Consider the following 21,799-nt stretch of genomic DNA (forward strand, 5'->3'; position numbering starts at 1 on the left):
CAGAAATTGCATGCCCATGATTACACCCACATGCAGATTGCCTCGACAGATTTGCCAGAAACTGGAAGCTTTTGAATCTTTTTCAATGCCTTCATGACAGTACTTACCTTTATCTTTGAGCCTCAGCAGCGATGTCAGGGGAGAGCTGGTCCCAGTTGTGAGGCTTGCAGAGTTATTGTTGAGGACACACTCACACTTTATCACAGTGTGTTACATCAACACCAAGAGAGCAAAGCCTTATGTCTTCAGATGCAAACCCCCATCTATCTCTGACATCTTTCACTGGAAGAAAAAGTGCTTACTGACTTCCAAACTGCAAACTCTGGCTGATACTCTCAAGGAAACAATCAGATGGTTCACATGCACAACAAGCTCAGTTTGACGGTGTCATTCCCTGAGGCAGGAAGGCTCAGAAACTTCCAGACTGTTGAAAAAATGTTGCACTATCCTGAGTTTTGCAGTGAAACTGGACACTTGGCACTTTTGTAGTGTTCTCCACTTTTACAAGGTTTCTGGAGGCGGATTTGTGTTGCTCCGTGGACACCCAGTAACTTGAAACTTGTAACAGTACCCTGAATATGATGAAATCTAATATCTCTGTGTTCATATCTGTCTTTAAGGTGGAAAACCCCAGTATGCCAAATGATGAAGGCATAACTCCTCTTCATAATGCTGTCTGCGCTGGTCATCACCATATTGTTAAGTTCCTGCTGGACTTTGGAGTGAATGTAAATGCAGCCGACAGTGACGGATGGTCAGTATCTTCATTCAGTCACTGAATCATATAACAGCGTAGACTAATAACAGGGCAGTGGCTGCTCAAGGACTGGAGGGAGTTTGAGAAATGAACACTCTCTCAGAGGCAGCAATAACAGAGATAATTGACTTTCTAAATTCATTTTTGGCTCTGCTGCTTTAACAGTGTTGAAGTAGGAGATTACCATATGTAATGAGGCTCTGAATACAGAAGTTATGTTGATTTAATTACTGATGCATCTGACGGAATTCATGTTTAGTCAATCTCTTCCTGTTTCATCAGGGCGCGAGTTTAATTTAACCTCTTTCTTTATTGAGGTGAATGAGACTTGGCTAGCAGAGGAATGTTTAAAATCTGTTTTAATGTTGTCCTTCCCAGGACTCCTCTGCACTGTGCAGCCTCATGTAACAGCGTCCACCTCTGTAAGATGCTGGTGGAGTCGGGAGCGGCCATTTTTGCCACAACAATTAGCGATGTTGAAACGGCGGCAGATAAATGTGAAGAAATGGAAGAAGGCTATACCCAGTGTTCTCAGTTCCTCTATGGTAGGTGGATTTAGACGCACTCATGGTGGGTCAACAAAACTATACTCAAAAGGGGGACAGAACTTTGCATTAAATATTACAAATATGTACCATCTAGAAACTCTCTTCTAAAAATGACTCTACTGTGTCTCTGTCTCGTAGGTGTGCAGGAAAAGTTGGGTGTGATGAACAAGGGCTTAGTGTACGCTCTGTGGGACTACACCGCCCAGCAGTCTGATGAGCTGTCCTTCAGTGAGGGTGACACCCTCACCGTGCTGCGTCGCCGTGACGACACTGAGACAGAGTGGTGGTGGGCGCGACTGAACGACCGCGAGGGATACGTACCCAGAAACCTGCTGGGGGTGAGAGAGCGTTAACTACACTGGACACCTCACTGTAAATGTGCACAGTGAGAACAATACAGAAAGACTAATGAGACCCACCTGCGTTATCACAACACTGGATACCACTTTCAAACTAATTTCAGCTCATGATTTATCATGAATCTGGGCATGCTTATGTGCAACCTTAATAAACTCTATCACTTTTCTGTGTTACTTAAAGCCTATCAGTCCACCTGGTGAAGCAACTGCTAATGAATACAAGGAATTAACTGTTTAATAATTACTGGGCAGAGGAAAGAGGTGGTAGATTTTTGACCGTACCCCTTGGAAAAATGCAATACTCCACCCCCAATATCTCAGTGTAGTGATTTTTTAAAAACATATTAAAACTGTGAAAATTTAAGCCATTCTTTATTCTTGAATAGAGCAGCTTTTTTATATACAGATAATGTGATGCCATAGCTTAGTATGTATGGAACTGGATTTCTGGGTCTCCTTTAAATGCCTTAGTTACACTGCTGAGGTGTTGTAGATGTATTTTTATTTTCATACAAAGAGCACGTGGTTAAAGAAGTGCAGTGTACTCACTCCATAATGCTTCTGACTCACTAGTAATATGTTAAAAAAAAAAAAAAAAAAACGAGCTGAGGCATTCTTCCAGGAGAAAGTTAAAACTCTTTATTCAGATTGCTATATCATGATTGAATTCTAAAAATATAGACAATATTTGTACATTTTCAAATAATCCTGGGTATTATGTAAACCCAGGCAAAGCAGAACAACACTTTACTGAGGGTGAAATCCACTGCACACCATATTAGTATTAGTAGAGGCAAAAACCTGAGCAGGAAGCCAATAAACTCGCAGGTGATAAAAGCACAGAATGACCACTAGGTGGCTCTACAGAATGTAGAAGAAAATCTAGAAAAAGAAAAATGTTCATAGAAAGTTTAGAGTATTTAACTATCTACAGCAATGGCACATTTCAGATGATTACTTTCCCAAATACTGTTTTTATGGTTTCTGAATCTTTAACCATAGGCCTATCTTGATTTCTGCTATGTATATTATCGAAGTGTTGATTCACAGGGTCTGTTTTTCTTCTGGCATGCTTATGTTCAGAGACTCTGTGTGGCACAGAGTTACAATTAATTAATGATTTTATGTCAAACACCTGATGAGTCTTAAAGCCACTAAACTGCTTACGTTTCTTTATATTAGCACAGCGGTTGCACAAGCCACATTTAAAAGTACTATCAGTGATTGATGAAGCCAGGTGTTCTTATTGTTATTATTGCCATGAGGACAGTTTGCCATTAATCCTTCCCTTAGTGTAGAGGTCCGACTGAAACTGAACTGAGGAGGAGCTGGACAAATTTGATGAGGTTCCAGTTTGAGTGTATTATCTTTTTGGTGGAATTTGTTTATATTCATCAGGAAGTACACCTGGTCTTGTCCTAAAGAATTTATTTTATTTTTCAAGAGCTCAAATCTAAGACACAAGCTGGACAGTTTTACACATAATAAGTAACTTTATACCACGGTATCTCAGTGTAGATAACCGACTGCACAACTACAGTAGGAATTATGTGTGAATTTGATGTCCCAGCCTAGGCCTGGGATCTTTCTGAGTGGAGTCTCCATGTTCTCTCTGTACATGTGTGGGTTTTCTCTGGGTTCTCCAGCTTCCTCCCACAGTCCAAAAACATGCTGAGGTTAACTGGTGATTTTAAATTGTCTGTAGGTGTGAATGTGACTGTGCTTGTTTATCTCTATATGTAGCTCTGTGATAGACTGGAGACCTGTCCAGGGTGTCCCCTGTCTTCACCCCGAGTCAGCTGGGATAGGCTCCAGCCCCTTGTGACCCTAATGAGGATTAAGCGATGTATAGATAATGGATGTTCAGTTTATACTAAACAGGAAGCAGGTGACTGTAATTTACCAAAGGAAGCAGCTTCTTTCTTGCGGTGCAGATTTATTCCCACGCAGTGTCTTAGGGTCTGCCTTCATGATGTTCAGCACCTTGAGAACAATGTTAACATGATGTAGTGACCCTGCCCTCTTTCTCTCTCTCTCTCTCCAGCTGTATCCAAGGATCAAACCCAGACAACGCTCACTGGCATAAAGCCCAGATCAGGAGCCAAGTGCACATGCAGAGGGCACATGCACTCAGAAAAGAAGAAGAAGAAGAGGAGGAGGAGGGAGGAGCAGCACGCAGCAAAGAAAGACAGGAGAAAAGGGTGGAGGTATTCAGGAGGCTGAGACAGATTGGATTTTGTTTTATCCATTCGCTTGGATGCAACAGAGCCACTTTCTGGTAGAAGCAGAATACATTTTCACTGAGTTGCTGAGGATATTACCTCTTGTTTTAAGCGATAATAGCTTGACAACTTTACAGGAGTTCAGCAGCATGAGGGATGCTGAATTAAAAAAAAAAAAAAAATATATATATATATATATATATATATATATATATATATATATATATATATATATATATATATTTTTAAAAAAAAAAAACTAATGTCATTTGGATGCAGCTTCAAATTCCACCCAGCTTTAAAGTATGAAAACATGAGCTCAGAGTTATAAAGCTCTATCTGACATTCTTAAATATTCTTGATCTTTAAATGTCACTTTATTTTTGTATGGTGTTAATAAAAAAAAAAAAAAAACACAACACCCAGATGGATGTTTGTAATACCAACGTCATCAACAGAATGCGTTTTTTTTCAATGGCAGTGAGCGTAGTATGTTGTGATCGCCTTCACTCTGTGTGAAGGTTTTAAATGCAGTAAACTTACAAGCTGGGTCGGGTGAACGTATGTGTGAGACTGACGTGAAAGTGAAGCTGGAGAGAGAGAAGTGAGGAGAGAACAAACTTTGAATGCGTGTTAAAGCAACTTTGTTTAGTCGGACTGTGGCTGTTGATGGAGCAGCAGCTGCGTTAGTAAAGTTAGAGAGGGACAGTGCTGGAGGTGCAACCATGGGATGATGACACACAATAGCTGAGATATGCAGCAACCTACATGGTAACAGAATAAAGGTTGTATCAGTAGAATATTTTGGTTCTGATTTCGTAAACTGATATACATAGCATCTGTAAACCATTAGCGATGTGTCAACCTTTGAGTGTTCTCTGTTTATGTTGGCTCAGTGCGAGCTGCCGTGTTGCCATCTGTCCCACTGGTTGCTGCAGGAGAAAGAGGAGGAAAGGAAGGAAAACAAGAATGTGGTACGAGGTGCAAACACAAAATAAGATAAAGCAGTGTTTCCCATACATGGAATAAGCTCAGAGTTGAAGGATTTAATACCATCAGTTTGCTGTTAAATGTCACATTAAAGTTCCTGTGGCTGCCCGGTGTTTATTTTATCTGCTGAAGCAAGTCCGGCCTCGTTGTGGCACGATTTATACAAACCTGCAAATTTTTAAATGCGTCAGTGTTATAATGGGGCTAAAGGAGCCCAGACTGAATGAAGACTCTGAAATAACCTGACTTTTTCAGTGTCAGCTCTTTTTTTCACTGTTCACACTTTCATTAGCTGTATGGTATGTATTATTCCCTTATTTTTTGCTTTATTTAAAGTAAAACATTGTTTTATATGACTGTTATTAATTTTACTGTTATTATTACTAGTGTGCACTGCTCCTGTTTGTTTTGATCTGTCAGTGCAGGCGCCACTCACTGCTGCCACCCAGTGTACAGGAATGTTTTAACGCAAATAAAGCATCATCTCCTTGAACACATGCTGTGTAAAATATGAAGCAATAAGGTGAGGGGTGTTTGATGTAGGAGTGAAACATTGTTCTGAGGAGTGCAAACCATTACTTTGTGTATATGCAACCTGTAACTATACAGCTAATGTATAATAATACCAATAAAGAAATTATAACCCTACAAAGAATGGAAGCTGTGGCTGTGATTCACTCTGGAAGCAGTAAATTGTGATGAAAGTAAGAAGTAGCTGGAGTAGATGGATGCACTGGAATCCGAATCCAAGAAGATGGTAACGAAGTACATTTACTCAAGTAAAGATCTCTTGTGTTTGTACTTTTTATTTCATGCCACTTTATACTTCTTGTCCACCACATTTAAAAGTGAAAAATAATCTACTTTTTAGTTCTCTACATTCATCTGACAGGTTTTCTACTCAAATTACGTCAAGAATTTTTTATTTTTTTGCATACGATTAATTATTTAATTAAACTACCTAACAGTTTGTACAGCTGAAACTATTAACTGATTAATCTGCTGGTCAACTGACTGAAAAACTGTCAGGTATTTTCATTAAAACTTTAGAGTGCTTGTGACAGCATTTCTCACATTTTTTAGGGAAATTTTAGAAGCCAAACAATCAGTTGATTAATGGAGGAAATATGCTGCAGATTACTACATAATGAGATTGATGATTAGTTGCAGTTGGATTTAAAATAGGTCAAAAGGAGCTACGCCTCAGTAAAATCCTGCTTTTACGTCAGTGCGTAAGACTTTTGGTACATTTTCATGATAATATATACTTCAGTAACTTTGCAATGAAGGACTTTTACTTGCATCAGAGTACTTTTACAGTCAAATATCAGTAATTTTACTCAAGTACAGAAGGACTCTCCCTTCCTCTCTGTCTTGTCTGTATTACACACACACAGTTGTACAAACATACAGTTTAAAGCCTTCAAGATAATTCCCTGTGGACTTTAGATAGCGATTACAGTTCATTCAAGTACAAGTCATTCAAGGTTCAGCACTGACTGAAGGCGCTTCACATGTAAGTTTCTTTCTCATTTCACTCACAGTATCATCACACTGTGCAGCTAGTGTTTTGTTTTACTGTTTTTTGTCTGTTACGCAACGTTTCATTCTTTTCAGGACACAGTTTTCATATTCAGATGGAACTCAATCTGCAAACGCACACTTGTACTGTCACGTTAGCACACACAATGATAATACCGGAAACAGTGTTTTTCAAAATGAAAGCTCAGAGTAGAAAACCAAGTATGAACCACATAATTCAGTATGTGGGCATGAAAATGTTGTTGCATTATTGTTATTAATATTATCCCAGATATTACTTGTAAAGTGAGTGGCGTCTCAAAAATAGACACGCTAACAGTCTAGTAAGCTATACGTAAACATAGTCGTTTATTTTGAAGTAGCAACTGTAAGAGGAAGTGTGCAGCATGTCGGAGTTTAATGTTTTTCTGCTACATATGTAGCATAATGTAGCAAACAGGGAAACTGTGATATATTTAATATGAAATAAACCACCTTCTCATTGTATGGTTAGAGGCCCGTTCAGGAAGGCAGTTTTCTCAAATGTAAGTGGATATTTCTTACCTTAAATGAGCTGTAACAGCGCAACGAGGGGCTCAGGTTTGTATTAATATCATTAACGTTGTTTTCTATTCATTGTATGTGTGTTAAGCTGCGTCACGGATAACAGTGTTTTTGTTGCTAATAGCTCTTAGCATGTTTCTAAGAGGACGAATTTAAAGTGCTAATAATTTAAACTTCGCACCTGGGGCGCCTGCAGAAAGTTTTTACAGGACTGTACATCTGCATCCACTGTCAGTCAGAGTGGCACCAGTCAACCAAGTCATAGCTAAAAATTCAGTTTAGAAATGTAACTAAGTTTAGCTAAATTTCATGACTTCTATCATGCTGTTCCAGTATAGAGACTAACTGATTCTCAAAGGTCTTTACTTTGTTTTCTGATTTCACAGTTAGTGTTACTAATTGTCTGATGTTCATAAACTGATTCAAAGGCAGAGATGCTGTGATGTATTTGAAGGGATGAAGTTCACACATAGGCAAACATCCAGTTAATTTATCATTTTATCATGGAAAGTTGTGTACATGTCTGATTATATTTTATCAGACTGCAGTAATTTATTGTACAATAAAATATGTTTTCCATTATTACTGAGCAACACGTTATCATTTAATTATTAGAGAGGTCATATTCTGCACTTCATTCATATATGCACAATTATGTCATCACTTCAAGTATTAAGCTGTAAAACCTCTCTAGTAGTTTATACTGGGGATAATTTATACTTATGAGTAATTAAGGAAGTTAAAACTGCATCGTGCTGTGTTGTCTACGTAAATGGTGTTGGAGATGCTCATTTTGATCCTGCTGCTTTTTGATGCTCAGAGGATCTCAGAATAAGAAACTAATTCCTGGGTAGATTTTCTGTGGGTGAGATGAGGAAGAATCTGGGGTGCCAATTAATCCCAATGTGAGGGATGACCTCCTTAAACAGTATTCGTTTTTGACAGTTTGGTCAATATTTGTGCCATACTGCTGTCACTGAAATAGGAAACGCTCTTTTAAGATGCATTTTTACATTGATTTTTTTGCACAAAGTTACTTTTGTAATGTTGAAAACAGTCTTTTTAATTTGTTCCCTTATGGTTATTGTACATTCAGAGGAAATACTCCTAAACAACAAAAGCAGCAAACTATACTTTAGCTGCTGTTAATGTTTTGAGGTCGATGTGTAAAACCTCCATCAACTAAAGACACAATCGCTGTCTTTTGCACTTTTAGAGATTTTTATGGACGGGCAACACAGTCGACTGGCCACTGCTATGGATACTGTAGCTGTTACAATTTTATGCACTTGGACATTGTAGTTCTCTTCAACTGTCTGGTATATATGCAAACTGGCTCATGAGCAGATCGAGGTCTGAGATCTCCACAGGAAAGAGCAATATATTAGATGGAGGTTTAGGTCACCTCATGCCATATCTTGCATGGAAACATGCATGTTGTTACTTTATTATCAGTCTGACATTTGTACATACACTTTCAGGTCACCTTGAACTCTTACACAGAAAGAGTCCAACATGTTTAATGTTAAATCCTGACAGAATGTGCAGGTGTGATGACGTTTTAAGTCGTTTACTTAAAGCTGAGCATTTGTCTTTTCCAACCCAGCTAGACACCCCAATATTGGATTGAAGTCAGTTATCGTACTTGGTCAGATCGTAGTTTTTACTTTACTTTTTATTGATAACTTGTGTGATTTTAGCAGTGTGCTTCATATCGTTTTCATGCTGGAACATTCATCATCTGCAAAGCTTCTACAGACTTAGAAGTCAAATTATATGTATAAATGTCACCTCGCCAGCTCCTTTTGCATTCATTAAACTTGTACTTCACTGTCAGTTCTTTTGCATTCCCTATAGTATATTTATGCTATAACCACAAAGGAAACCGAAGTCCTTAGTAGAACTTAAAATCTTAGAGTCTGGGAAGGACTATAACCACAACAGTCTGAGAGGACTATAAGCTATTGTTGACAGTACTGTTTAAACATATTGTTGAGGATTGAGACAATAAAACAATAAAATATGGGATCTTCTAAGAGTAAACTCACTGGAGGTGCCAACTGCATGCATGAAACTGATAAAAAAAAAAAAAAACACCGCAAAACATATTTCAAAAATGAAAAAAATAAATATAATTTTGATGAAAAGCTCAATGAACAACAGTGCAAGGACTAGCGGTAGTCTTTTCACATTCTTTTGCAAAGTGTGATTTTGCATTTTAGAGTCAAAGAGCGAGCAGTATTTCTCTTTTTTCTTGTATGCCACAAATATGAGTTCATGTTTTGCACTGCCCTAACTCTTTTGCTGTCTGATTTTTCAGCTCTTCTGGCAGTTTATGGAGACATTATGTAGACATGCAGATGGGCACAGCTCATAGATCCAACACTGAGAAGATTCTGCTGTTCTCATGTCATTTTATAGCCTTGTTCGTACAATTAGGCATGAAGTTTCTACTTTGGAGTTCATATTTTCAATGTAATCTTTCTTATACATTTATTTTTGAGTATTCATACAAAGAAATACTCTACTTGTTAACTTGGAAATAATGACTTTTGCACGTGAAGGTACAAGCTTCTGCTGAATACTGTATTTCTCAACTTTTCCTAGCTCAAGTTTATTTTCAGATCTCTATCTTTACATGCCTGTGCTTCTTCTGCAGCACTGGCCCTCAGTCTGGCAGGAAACATGTCATCGATGACAGCATTTACAAGAAACGTGTGGCAAAAATAAACTCCATTTCCACCTTTCTGCAGACTCCCTAACTTAAGACCCACTCACCAGCCTTTTCCGTAGTGTTTACTGCATCTCAGGGTCTTCATCAGTAATTCGTCATCACTCTCAGCTTTTCACTTCTCTGACTCACTTTTTTGGCATCAAGTGAAATTAGTTGCACCATGGCGGAGCACTTCCACGTGAACACACCACTGCTGGAGTGTATGGGGATGTCCAAGCGGCTGGGAACTACCGTCTATCTGAAGATGGAGAATTCGCAGCCCTCGGGCTCGTTCAAGATCCGCGGCATCGGACACCTCTGCCAGCAGGTGGGAACTCTGACCCTTCTCCTGGTCCTCATAAACCCTTTCCCCCACCGATATATCAGACGATGACTGTTTGATGTGTCTTTGCAGCTTGCCAGACAGTCCAAAGGAGTTGTCTGCTCTTCAGGTCAGACTTGTACTATTACACACCATGTTCTCTTCTCAATACAGCAACAATATGTGTTTTAATAGATAATGTGGTCTCTCTCTAGGTGGTAATGCAGGCGTGGCTACAGCCTACGTAGCAAGAAAAATGGGTGTCCCTTCCACTATCATAATTCCATCCTCTTCTCCTCAACTGGTGGTCCAGAGACTCCAGGATGAGGGAGCTACTGTCAAGATAGTAGGCAAGGTGAAGGATACATCATGTATGTGTAAGAAGTCTCTTTAGGTTATGGTTGTTTAAATTTTATTATTTAAAATGAACACAAGAGCAGCAGAAACACTTTTTCTTCTCAGGTTTGGGATGACGCCAATGCAGAGGCTCTCAGACTGGCAGAAGCTGAAGGACTCACCTACATTCCTCCGTTTGATCACCCCCTGCTTTGGTAGAAACACTCCCAAGTATAAAGGCCAATTCGGAGTACATTTCTGATAGATAAATTGTAGAAATAACGTTCCTCTGTATCCAATGACGGACTCTCTCTTGCTGTTCCTGTGTCTCCACTGCAGGCAGGGCCACGCCAGCGTGATCACAGAGGTCGCAGCCTCTCTGGGCCCCGGTGTGAAGCCTGGAGCTGTGCTGGTGTCTGTGGGTGGAGGAGGCCTCCTGTGTGGGGTCATCCAGGGCCTGAAGAATGTAGCCTGGATGGATGTACCCGTCGTCGCCATGGAGACGGTGGGGGCAGACAGCTTCAATGCTGCAGTGAAGGCGGGGACGCTGGTCACTTTGGATGACATCACCAGGTTAGATGTCAGAGCTGCAATGTTTTCCGCAGTACAGTTTTGAATGCGTCCTCACCTCTTCTTCTTACAGTGAGGCTAAATGTCTCGGAGCAAAGACGGTTTGCAAGCAGGCCTTCGAATACAGCCAGAGCAGCGAGCTGAACATCATCTCTGAGCTGGTGACTGACCAGCAGGCGCTGCAGGCTGTCCAGACCTTCCTGGGTTAGTGTGACTGTTGCCGTGGAACTGTCTCAGCAGACTGTGTGTTCTGTTAATTTATTCAGCTATAATAATGATGGGGAGTGTAAAAGCAAAGAATTTACTGAATGTGAGACTACCTGTAAAATCGTGCTTTTAGGTTTTAGCGCAATCTCTTCCTACCAGCTGCAATGTTTTTATTTAATGTGTGCTAAAACAGCGTACAGTGTCTTCGTCCTCCAGTGTACATGAAGTTAAAACCGTAAACCATTCAGGCTGCCCGTATTCAACCCTCACCTTAGTTTGTTGATGTGGGAGACACAACTCGAAAGTCTCAGAACAGATTCACAGCCAGTGGTAGAAAGTAATTAAGTTCTACTGTATGTTTGAGGTACCTGTACTTTAGTATTTCTATTTTATTGTACTTCTACTTGAATACATTAGCTGTAGCTATGCCCCAGATTCAGATTCTTTATAAATTAAATATATGATAATAATAATAATAATAATAATAATAATAATAATAATAATAATAATAATAATAATAATAATAATAATAATAATAATAATAATAATAACTTTATTTATGTAGCACCTTTAACCCTCATCAGTACACATGGCAAAACCTACTTCATCCGTTCACTTGGGGTCCAGCTGGAACCCAGTAGTACTTCATCTGTTTCACATTTCTGTACCTGTCCATACCCTCTCAATGTATATTTTCCTAAAATGTGTGTTTTCTATAGATACAAATATGAAAGAAACAATTAAATTACTACTGATGCTTACTGTAGTGTATTGCTTTCAACATTAGCTGAAGAACTCCTGAAATGAAGTGAAACACAATGCAACTGAAGCAGTCATCACAAGAGTAACACAACACAAACATACATAAATAAAAGATGCACAATCCGGCTGGGGTCCGCGTGTACCCCAAATGATTTTTTATATATACACCACAAACCTAATTGGAATCAAATAAGCTTTGGTGTATGTGATGGTAACTATATGGGTGACAAATACCTAAAGGGAGTGAAAAATCCAACGTACAGGTACAAAAATATGACCAGTTATATACCCCTGGGGTCCGCATCAGGTACTGATGAGGATTAAGAGCAGCGTTCACAAGGTGCTTCGACAGTCTAAACATGCAACACAGACAGTCAAGCAAGATACAGGAGACAAGTCAAAGCCGTCATTTACAATGAATAGTAAAAATGATGATAAATGAATAATTAGCTAGATTAGCACTCAGATCAAACAAGGGAATGAGGCAGTTTAAAAATTAAAGAATGAGACTAAGGGTTAAAGTTGGAAATTTAAAGAAAAAAAAAAAAGGACGATTAAAGAATTAGAGATGACATCACACCAAAGAACCAGGCAGCTTAAAGTAAAATAAAAAAAGAGAGAACATATAAAATAAACAGGACATAATACAAAACAGAACACTAAAACTAAATAAAGCTAAGAGTAAACTTCACATAAAAGCAAGTCTGTAAAAGTGAGTTTTCAGAAGTGATTTAAACTATAGCTATATAACATAGTTAACATTTGACAAGGGACGTTTCATTCTAAACTTTAATATTTTTTAAGTCTTTATCTAAAGACAAAAAATCTTTCCAAAATTAAAAACAGATTTGTGTGACTGAATTTTTTCTTCTTCTTTGCTCACACATTAATCATCTCACAACTTCTCTGATTTATCTGGTGACCCTTTGGAGGGTCTCTTTATACCTCCACAATAAAATACTGTTTCATAATTTTTTAAAATAGGTGTATCAGTCAAATATTTTACTATAGTATGACTACTTTTATTTCATATAGCACTTCTCATACAAAAAAAATTACATAAAATGCTTTACAAAAATATAAAATGCAATAAAATGTTGCAAACAAGCCGAATCCTATCCCATTTCCACCCCACCCACATAGTCAAGTTATCAATAAAGGACTTCTATAACACAGTGATTGAGGAGCTGTAGAAACACTCTCCTATACGACACATGCAATAAATGACACATTTATTTTAAATACAATTTGCTGATGATACTTCTGTATGTTTGCTTCAGTAGGCTTTTCAATGGAGGACTTTCATTTGTAACGTATTTTCATAATGTTATCCTTGTACTTCTTCTTAAGTAAAGGATCTGAATGCTTCATCCATTAGCGGCCACAGCAATGCTCCAACTTATCTTTAAACCATGTAAACACTTGTTATTTTTGACTGAACTACTAAACTGACGACTAGATGTTTCTCCTTGACATCAGAGCTCACCTGACACTCACCTTCAGGGGTCTGCAGCCTTTAACACCATCGCTCAGGACATCATAATTGACAGCATCTTTGAAGCAGCTGTGTTTGATGTGTCCAAAATGTTGCATTTTGACCTAAAACTGTGCCCAAAAACACAGTAAAAGTCCTGTGATCAAACACTTCCCTGAGTAAAAGTATGAAATTATCGTCAGCACTATGTTCTTAAAGTATCAAAAGTACTCATGATGTAGAAAGTAGACCCTGGCAGTGATTTAGTGATGCAGTTTGAGCAGTTTTGATGTGCTTTACATATTGTTGGGAAGCTTATTCAGAAACACACATTTTATTTTTAGATCATCATACTTGTACTGAGAGGATCAGAAGGTCAAGTTGTATGACATAAAAACCCTCAGATTAAAGAAGTAAGAGTAAAAGTACTTAGATTGTATATGTGAGTCCAGGTCTTGAGTGAACCTTTGTGTGCTGGTTGTCTTGTAGATGAGGAGCGAGTGCTGGTGGAGATGGCATGTGGAGCAGCGCTAGCAGCCGTCTACAGCGGACTGATAGGCAGGTTGCAGGATGAAGGTAAGGACTGTGGAGTCATCATCACTTGCGAAGATGTTCCTCACAATGTTTCTGTTCTGTGCATACTAAAGAACATGTGGCACAAAATCCATGTCAGACTACTTTCCTATTAGTTCTTCACAGATTAAATCTCTTCTGTTTGTCTATAATAGTGTTTAAAACATGACCTTATCTAAGCATCGGCGCAGGTTTTAGGAGCGTCTCAGTGTGCAGACGTGCAGGTTTAAGTTTCTGAACAATAATGATAATGATCCTCTCAGAGATAAAAAGGACATACGGGAGATGCTGATAAACATGGCAGTGCTGTTTGGATTGTGTAGGAGCAGTGTGAGCTGGTACTAGAGGGGGTGAATCTGGGACGCCAGAGTTCATCCTAGCCTACTGGAGGTGTTGTGGGACTAAACAGGCGAAACACCGTTGAAGGGAGGTTTCCACCTGATGACCCCCAGAGATGTGTGAGGAATCACTGCTCACTGGTGTGTATAGTGATAGGTCAGGGATCCTAGGTCTTTCATTGAGTGTGCATCCTTTTTGTTTGGAGCACAAGTGTCTTGTGTTTAAATTAACTGCCGTATCTTCTCTCTTTAGGTCGCCTGCCGACTCTGTTAGGCCCCCTGGTGGTGATTGTCTGTGGTGGCAGCAGCATCAACATGGAGCAGCTGAGCAGCCTCAAACACAAACTACACATCTGAACAACTGTGTGTGGAGGGAAAGTAGAAAGATGAATGGATGAAATTCAGGGGAAAAAACATTAAAGAAATGCACAGTTTTATTGTCTTTATCTTGAAAGCAAAAGTCTTCATTTGTGACGTTTGAAAGAATTATTTCTAATATAAATAAATTTTAAAAACTGTGTAGCGTACAGAAATAAAATGAAATGTTTTAGGGAATTCAAATAAATCCCTGCAAGTAAAAATGATTGTTTTCACAGTTACTAGGTCTCCCCACATGGTGGTGTCACAGTTCACTGTTCAGAAACATCCACATAGTCCATTAGAATGCAGAGAAAAGTTAATGGATAAAATGTTTTTTCACCTGCATTTAAAGCTTCTCTTATTTTTGTTGATTAATTTTTCCAAAAAACCAACACATTTGAAAAGAAAACAGACTTTTTATTTTTACTGTTGGACTGTCTTTTTCCTCTGCACATTAATTTTAGGATTCCAGTCAGTTTGTGTTGTGTGTAGGTAGCCATTACTATGGAAACCGCTCCTCGCTGCTCTGTGTGCGTCAGTGCACAGGGTCCACTTTAACAACTTGTAGATAATGTTCGCCTTCTCCACTCTCAGACAGTTGCATAAGACATTAGGTCGTTCACAAAGTGCACAAGCAGATAATGGATTTCATGTTAACACTTGGTGTCTGTTCAAAAGCACCTCGAGCCATTTACCGATCAGAAGAAAAAGATTTCATTTTAAAATTCAAATGCAAGTATGAAGCTGGAATGACAGCGGCTCCATATGTGAGCATGCTGAGGTGAGAATGGGAGAGCTTTGTGATGGTGGTAATAAAGGCTGTTGATGCCTTGTGGCTCACGGTATGTTTACAATAGATGTTTTGCTCATTTTCAGGTAGTAATTTGTTCTGTTATCAGAGATCCTTCTACACATCACAAATGGATTCAGCCTCACAAAGTATTACCTTTCTAATGGGTACAATATCCACTTTTACAAAATAACCAGCTCTATTTTCAGTGAAGCGTTATGCAATGATAGTAGCTGCATGCATGATTTATGATGGATTATATGCAGATGTAGCTTCAGGTGTTAGTATCCCTACTCCACTCTGAAACTATTCTGTGTTCTTTTTGAAAATCTCTTTTTCCATGTGTACATGTATGCCTTTGTTTTACCAGAGAATAGAACAGGAAATTATTGATATAAAAAAGTGGAGTTTAGTGATATTTTAATCAGTCAATTAGTGAAGCACAGTGGCTTGGTGGTTAGCGCTTTCGCCTTGCAGCTGGAAGATTCCTGGTTCACTTCCTGACCTTCCCGGGATCTTTCTGCATGGAGTTTGCATGTTCTCCCTGTGCATGTGTGGGTTTTCTCCAGGTAGTCCAGCTTCCTCCCACAGTCCAAAAACATGTTGAGTTTAATTGGTGATTCTAAGGTGTCTGTAGGTGTGAATGTGATTGTGTGTCTGTTTACGTAGCCCTGCCATAGACTGGCGGCCTGTCGAGGGTGTCCTCTGCCTTTGCCCAAAGTCAGACTCCAGCCGCCCTGCGACCTTAAAGAAGATTAAGCAGTGTGGATGCATGGATGGAATTGGTAAAGCAGGTGTTCTTATGATCAGTCATTCGGCCTGTTTAAGTAAAGACGAGTGCTCAATGAGCTGTTTTCTATCAGTGTGTAAACCACACTGAGAATGGGCAAGGAGCAAAAGGGAGAAAATAGTGTCCAAGCACAGTGAAATTACAATGCAAGAACATTTCTGTGACTGTCTCTAGTTATGAGTTAAACCCCTAGAAACTCCCTGCTGTATTACATATTTAGAGACTGTTCTTCCATGGAAATAATCCCTTCCTGTCTTATAGTGGCTTGGATTTAACTCTGTTGCTTCTGTACAGGCCTATGTGCAGATCTCAACCCACCTTTTACACTACTTTCTGCAGCTCGAGCACATCAGCTCACCTGTGATTTTGCTATAAAATACTGTAAAACTACGTTATGCCACACAATCGCAAGTTCTACTATAGAAATTAGAAGTACAATAATGACACAGGCCAACTCTGCAAGGGAGCAGGTTTGTGCTCTGTTGAGACTGTCATCAGTACCTACAGCTTAAAGATGTAAATAATCAGCTGTGGTGTTGATGGCTTACTTCTCCCATGTCTTCCAGTATATTGAAAATCACCATATGGACATGTTAGCAAGGTTGGGACAAAAAATTCTTTTCACTTTAACATCCATTGGACCATATTCATCCTCCCCAGAAGTGGTTTCATGAGGCAATCTAACTGCAACAGAAGAAAAGGTCAATTAGTGAAAAAACAAACACGAAAAACCTCAAAACAGATAGAGTCTGACTTCTAAGGCAACAGTGGCCACATGATCATGGTTTGGCATCCACTTTCTGAATTAAGTGGCCTGCATGGAAGAAGCTGAAGATGTTGCCCTTTTTTTTTTAAAGAAAAAAAGAACCATAAGAAAGCCAGATTGGAGTTTGATTAAAAAAAAATAAAAAATGCATTTTGACAAACCTCAGCACTTTTGGGACAATGTCCTTTAGACTGGTTAAACAAGATCACAGCTGTTTGAATTTTTGTGACTATATTTCATAGAGACTGTAGAGAGAGACTTGAAATTTAGGGAAGGAGAGTAGAGGAATGATCTCCAGCTGGGTATTGAACCAAGGACTCACTGCTCAGGACATTTGAGCCAGTCTGGTATTTGTCTTCACCACTCAACCAGGTCATCTCAGCTAAACTCTGCATTATAGAAAGTAATTCAAGGGATGTATCTTCACTACTTATTAAAGTACATGCTTGCAACATAAAATTTCTAATTTACTGACGTCGATAAACCTTTTAAGTTGCAAACATTAATTTTATTGGGTTGGGTTGACATAATAACGTTGGTCAACTTATTGTGTATAACATAAATTGAAATGTCCGTGTTTGTTGATTTAAAACTATATTTATGTTTAAGTAACTTAATAAAATTGAATTGATAACTTAATTTTTCTTCACAGTTAAAAATATCTTTGATTGTAGAGGAAAGTCTAATTCCACTAACTCAGTTTAGTTTGTTCTATTAAAAGTTGTTCTAACTAGCTTTCTTGATAGTAACTGTTCTATTATGTTTTTGTTGAGGCCAAACACTAGTGTATGCGTGCGACTTTATGTTCTCAAAATAAAAAACAATATTCAAAGGAAGGCTGCACTGAGAAACATGGAGGAGGCCCCAAACTGTTACTGGGTCATGAAATCTGAAGATTGTAAAACCATTTTAGAGTGTTACTTTGTACTCCATGTCAGAGAGCTGTGTTTCTGTCACAGATCTTGTTTCTTCCAACTGGATAATGACCAAAAAACATGCATCTTAGAAAGACGAGCAGCAGCAGCAGCAGCAGCTGCAGCAGCAGCAGCAGCAGCTGCAGCAGCAGCAGCAGCAGCTGCAGCAGCAGCAGCAGCAGCTGCAGCAGCAGCAGCAGCAGCTGCAGCAGCAGCAGCAGCAGCTGCAGCAGCAGCAGCAGCAGCTGCAGCAGCAGCAGCAGCAGCTGCAGCAGCAGCAGCAGCAGCTGCAGCAGCAGCAGCAGCAGCAGCTGCAGCAGCAGCAGCAGCAGCTGCAGCAGCAGCAGCAGCAGCAGCAGCAGCAGCAGCAGCAGCAGCAGCAGCAGCAGCAGCAGCAGCAGCAGCAGCAGCAGCAGCAGCAGCAGCAGCAGCAGCAGCAGCAGCAGCAGCAGCAGCAGGCAGCTTAACAGGGCAGCTCCCAGGAGCGCAGGCCTTGTTCCGTACTGAAGGTCATACATGCTGCTGACATGATGGTGTTGTAAATGCTGCTCAGTGTGACACGACAACCACACCATCCAAAATTCGGAAATCAAGGGAAACGATCAGGTGTCCTCTCATCTGCTCGCCTGTATTATTGGCTGTTTACACCGTGAGCAATTATCTGCTCTATTCATACGTGATTGAATAATTGTGAGGTGACTGGTGTAAATAATCCGTGGACGTGACCTACAGCTGTGCTCCCTCCTCTGGTGGATGTGATCAGGGCAGCTGGCAGACGGAGAAGCTAATGGACGCGCCAGCCCATTACTATGACAACAGGAAGGAGCTGCTTTGATGAGCCCAGCAGAGGGCATGTGAGCAGCTATAAATAGGACAAAGTAAACAGGAATGAATGGAGGAGACGGAGACGCTGCTTGTTTGTATATGCATCGTGCATACATTAATTTAATATATGCATGTTTTACAGTCTATAACCAACACACTATTGTTAGCTCTGTTTCTGTTTGTTTAAATTAGAGCTGCAAATATCGAGTAGTTTTATTATTCATGAATCTTCAGCTTATTTTCTCTTGTTTGTTCAGATGTCAGAAAATGGAGAAAAATGTCCAGCAGTGTTTCGTAAAACCCAAAACAACATCTCTAAATGTTGTGTTTTGTACACAACCTTTAAAAAAAATCAGTCTACTGTCAAAAAAGGATAAGGAAGCCATAAAATATTTTAATTTTAAGGAGCTATAATAAGAGAATTTTGACTTGTTTTCAATAAAAAAAGATTACTTGAACAAACTGTCAGAAGGGCTGATTTATTTAATAGTTTACAAACTATTGATTAATTGTTGCAGCTTTATCTAAATTCCACTCCTTTATGGTGCCAATAAATTCTTGGAAAACACAACTTTGATTTCCATCCAGTTAGGTTTTATATAACACTCTGAACACAGCTCACTACATTTGGACGGTTTCTTTAGTCAATGCTGCTGCAAAAAGCCCCATATAGGCGTTTAATAATTTTTCCCTCAGATTTTCTACAAATGTTCACTTAAATTTAATGATGAGCTGATTAGTTTTTGGTTGTCAGAGGTCACTGTGGTCTCACGAAACACATTTTTGGCCATGACGCAAAAATGTTTGCACTATTTATCAGAAACTTTCACATCAATGTAAAATGATGAAGTGATGATATTTTATTTCCAAGAGGTCAAAGGTCAACTTTAATTTGACGTCAAAATGTTCTGTAAAAACACTTTTCTGGCCATTTTTCAATCATTATGAGAAGAGAGGGAGCGATGCATACAATCTGCAGCTTGAGTGGTTCGTGGAGGCAAATGACTGTAAGGTGATCATTTTAGTCTGTCATTTATAAATGTGCCATATCTATGTAAAAAAACAAACAAACAGCAAAAAAAAAAAACAGGCCTGTTTGTTGAAGAAAATGAAAGTCGTGTCATAGTCAGCTGTGAGATGACTACCCAGGAAAAATGGAAAAGAAAAAGGAACAAACTCAAGGCTGCTCAGTCGTATCATTTCCAATGGATGAAATCTTTACCAGACGCATGGATCCAGACTCTAAACGCATCACTGCCAAAATCTAATCAGTTGGTCCTTGTGTCATTTCTGATTTTCCCTGAAAAGTTCATCCAAATCTGTTACTGTGTTTTTGAGTAATGTTGCTAACAGACAGACAAACCAACAGCAATCTTCACATAACTCCACCGAGGCTCCGCCTCCTTGGCGGAGTAAAAATGGCGATTGTTTTCAGATTATTCTGTCATCTTTCTTTTTTCTTTTTAAGTACAGTTTTTGCCCTTTGAGGCCTCTAATAAGGAGAAACCTGAAAGCCCAGATCACTCTTTTACAAGTTCAAGGAATTTTATGAACCCATTGAAAACAATAAGACAATGGGGTATAATTCAGATAATCTAAATTCATTGAATAATTTGTATCTGATTTTAGTGAAGTGTTGGTGTTGAATGTATCTGCTTTAGCTGAGCAAATGAGAACTGCAAAAGAATCCTCAGAACATGAAAGCTGGGATGGCTGTCGATCATCAGCAGACACGTTTACAGTTTGTACATCTTCACCACATTCAGCTGATTAGTCTCAGTCTACAGTATGTCATTAAACGCATGAATATCAGACATCACTGGGCTGCATTGTGCTGAAACTGAAGTATCCAAACATAATGACTTCCTCTGTCCTACCTGAGTGCTGTGACGCTCTGATCGGCTTTTGCTGGAAACACTTTAGTGCTGGGTGAAGTTGCTTAAATTGCATGTCAGTTTATCTTACTGAGCATTTTCCAGATGTGTAATTGATGTTTCAGAGTACACAATCTTGTGCTGCTTTAAATGCATGTCACATACTGTAACTAACAGCCCATTCTGCCTGAAAAGTAGTGTTTCTAAAATTAGAGGGGGCAGAAAGTGAGGATACAAAGGCTGTGTGTTACAAATGATTCAATTGGTTAACATTTGCTCATGTTTTTGACAGGGAATCACAAGGTGGGGCTCGGCAGCTGCTCTGCGTATCCATGGTAACCTGATGATGGCATAAGAGTGTAAACTGAGTCTGAAAATGTAACTTAATGGGCTTTCTAATTGTAACGTAACAACAGGATCCTATTAGCAGACACATAATACAACAGCTGTATGTTTTCAGGGGCTGGAACACATTATGCAACATATATTTACATTTTAGGCAGAACAGTAGCAGGCAGCGAATCACAACAGCAGGACGAGCTTATTCACAGTTTGATTCTATAAAAATGAATGAAGGTTTAATGAACCTCATCAGGAAATGGGTTGAGTGCAGCAGCATGGAGAGTGATTTAGATCAGACTGGAATAAATAATCAGAATCATTAGGAATTATTATTAGTTCATGCAGAAGGCAAGTGGAAGCAGGGTAAAGGTAAAAAGCATTACAGAAAGACCACCAAGCATTTCATCTGAAGAAGCAGTGAGCAGTTTGTGGGATTGGATGTATAATGTACAGCTAAAGTATGTATATCTACATAGCAGCTGTGAAAAACACCACAGGCAGCAAAAATTCTCATTATCAATGATACCTGCTGCATGATGTATGAATATTTAATCTCAGAGCTGTATTAAATACCTGCCCTTTAAGATTCACATTGCGCGGAAGCATTAGAATATATGAGATCCAGGTGTTACGTTTTTGTTGCAACTGATACTGTCGTTGAGATTTTCTTACAGTGATTTACTACAACTCCCAGAATGCTTTCAACTGCCAGAAAAGGTCTCTGAACTTGTTGATTTTAACCAAAAGCTGCTGTTCGGGCATATATACAATGTCTAACATTATGCCTGCTTTGCATTTTGCTGTATTTTGGCTCCTGTCAGTTATAATAATAATAATAATGATAATAATAATAATAATAATAATAATAATAATAATAATAAT

General features: G+C 39.1%; 2 protein-coding genes across 18 annotated transcripts in view; both read left to right on the forward strand.

Annotated features, from left to right (window-relative positions):
• Nucleotides 1–4,068, forward strand: part of LOC111581699 (apoptosis-stimulating of p53 protein 1-like) — a 53,690-nt gene extending 49,622 nt beyond the window's left edge. For all 12 annotated transcript variants that reach the window (XM_023289982.3, XM_035957145.2, XM_023289981.3 and 9 more), the window contains 4 exons: nucleotides 621–754; nucleotides 1,136–1,302; nucleotides 1,444–1,643; nucleotides 3,709–4,068. In XM_023289982.3, the coding sequence (XP_023145750.1) occupies nucleotides 621–754; nucleotides 1,136–1,302; nucleotides 1,444–1,643; nucleotides 3,709–3,750 (543 nt within the window). In that variant the 3' untranslated portion in view covers nucleotides 3,751–4,068. The remainder of the gene's footprint in view (nucleotides 1–620; nucleotides 755–1,135; nucleotides 1,303–1,443; nucleotides 1,644–3,708) is intronic.
• A 2,248-nt stretch (nucleotides 4,069–6,316) lies between these two features.
• Nucleotides 6,317–15,472, forward strand: sdsl (serine dehydratase-like). Of its 6 annotated transcripts, none has more exons than XR_008600092.1 (10): nucleotides 6,432–6,942; nucleotides 9,840–10,002; nucleotides 10,090–10,126; nucleotides 10,212–10,351; nucleotides 10,459–10,547; nucleotides 10,672–10,905; nucleotides 10,976–11,106; nucleotides 13,835–13,921; nucleotides 14,223–14,397; nucleotides 14,510–15,472. XR_008600092.1 is itself a non-coding variant. In XM_023289990.3 (9 exons), the coding sequence occupies exons 2-9, from the start codon at nucleotides 9,856–9,858 to the stop codon at nucleotides 14,611–14,613; spliced, it is 969 nt and encodes a 322-aa protein (XP_023145758.2). In that variant the 5' UTR covers nucleotides 6,317–6,392; nucleotides 9,840–9,855; the 3' UTR covers nucleotides 14,614–15,472. The 6 variants fall into 6 exon arrangements, 4 of the variants coding, with proteins under 4 accessions (XP_023145758.2, XP_035813035.2, XP_023145756.2 ...); XR_008600093.1 differs by having other exon boundaries at nucleotides 6,433–6,942; nucleotides 14,242–14,397; XM_023289990.3 differs by lacking the exons at nucleotides 6,432–6,942; nucleotides 14,223–14,397 and adding an exon at nucleotides 6,317–6,392.
• Nucleotides 15,473–21,799: the final 6,327 nt, after the last annotated feature.

Source organism: Amphiprion ocellaris, chromosome 20 (genome assembly GCF_022539595.1).
Source record: "Amphiprion ocellaris isolate individual 3 ecotype Okinawa chromosome 20, ASM2253959v1, whole genome shotgun sequence".
NCBI lineage: Eukaryota > Metazoa > Chordata > Actinopteri > Pomacentridae > Amphiprion > Amphiprion ocellaris.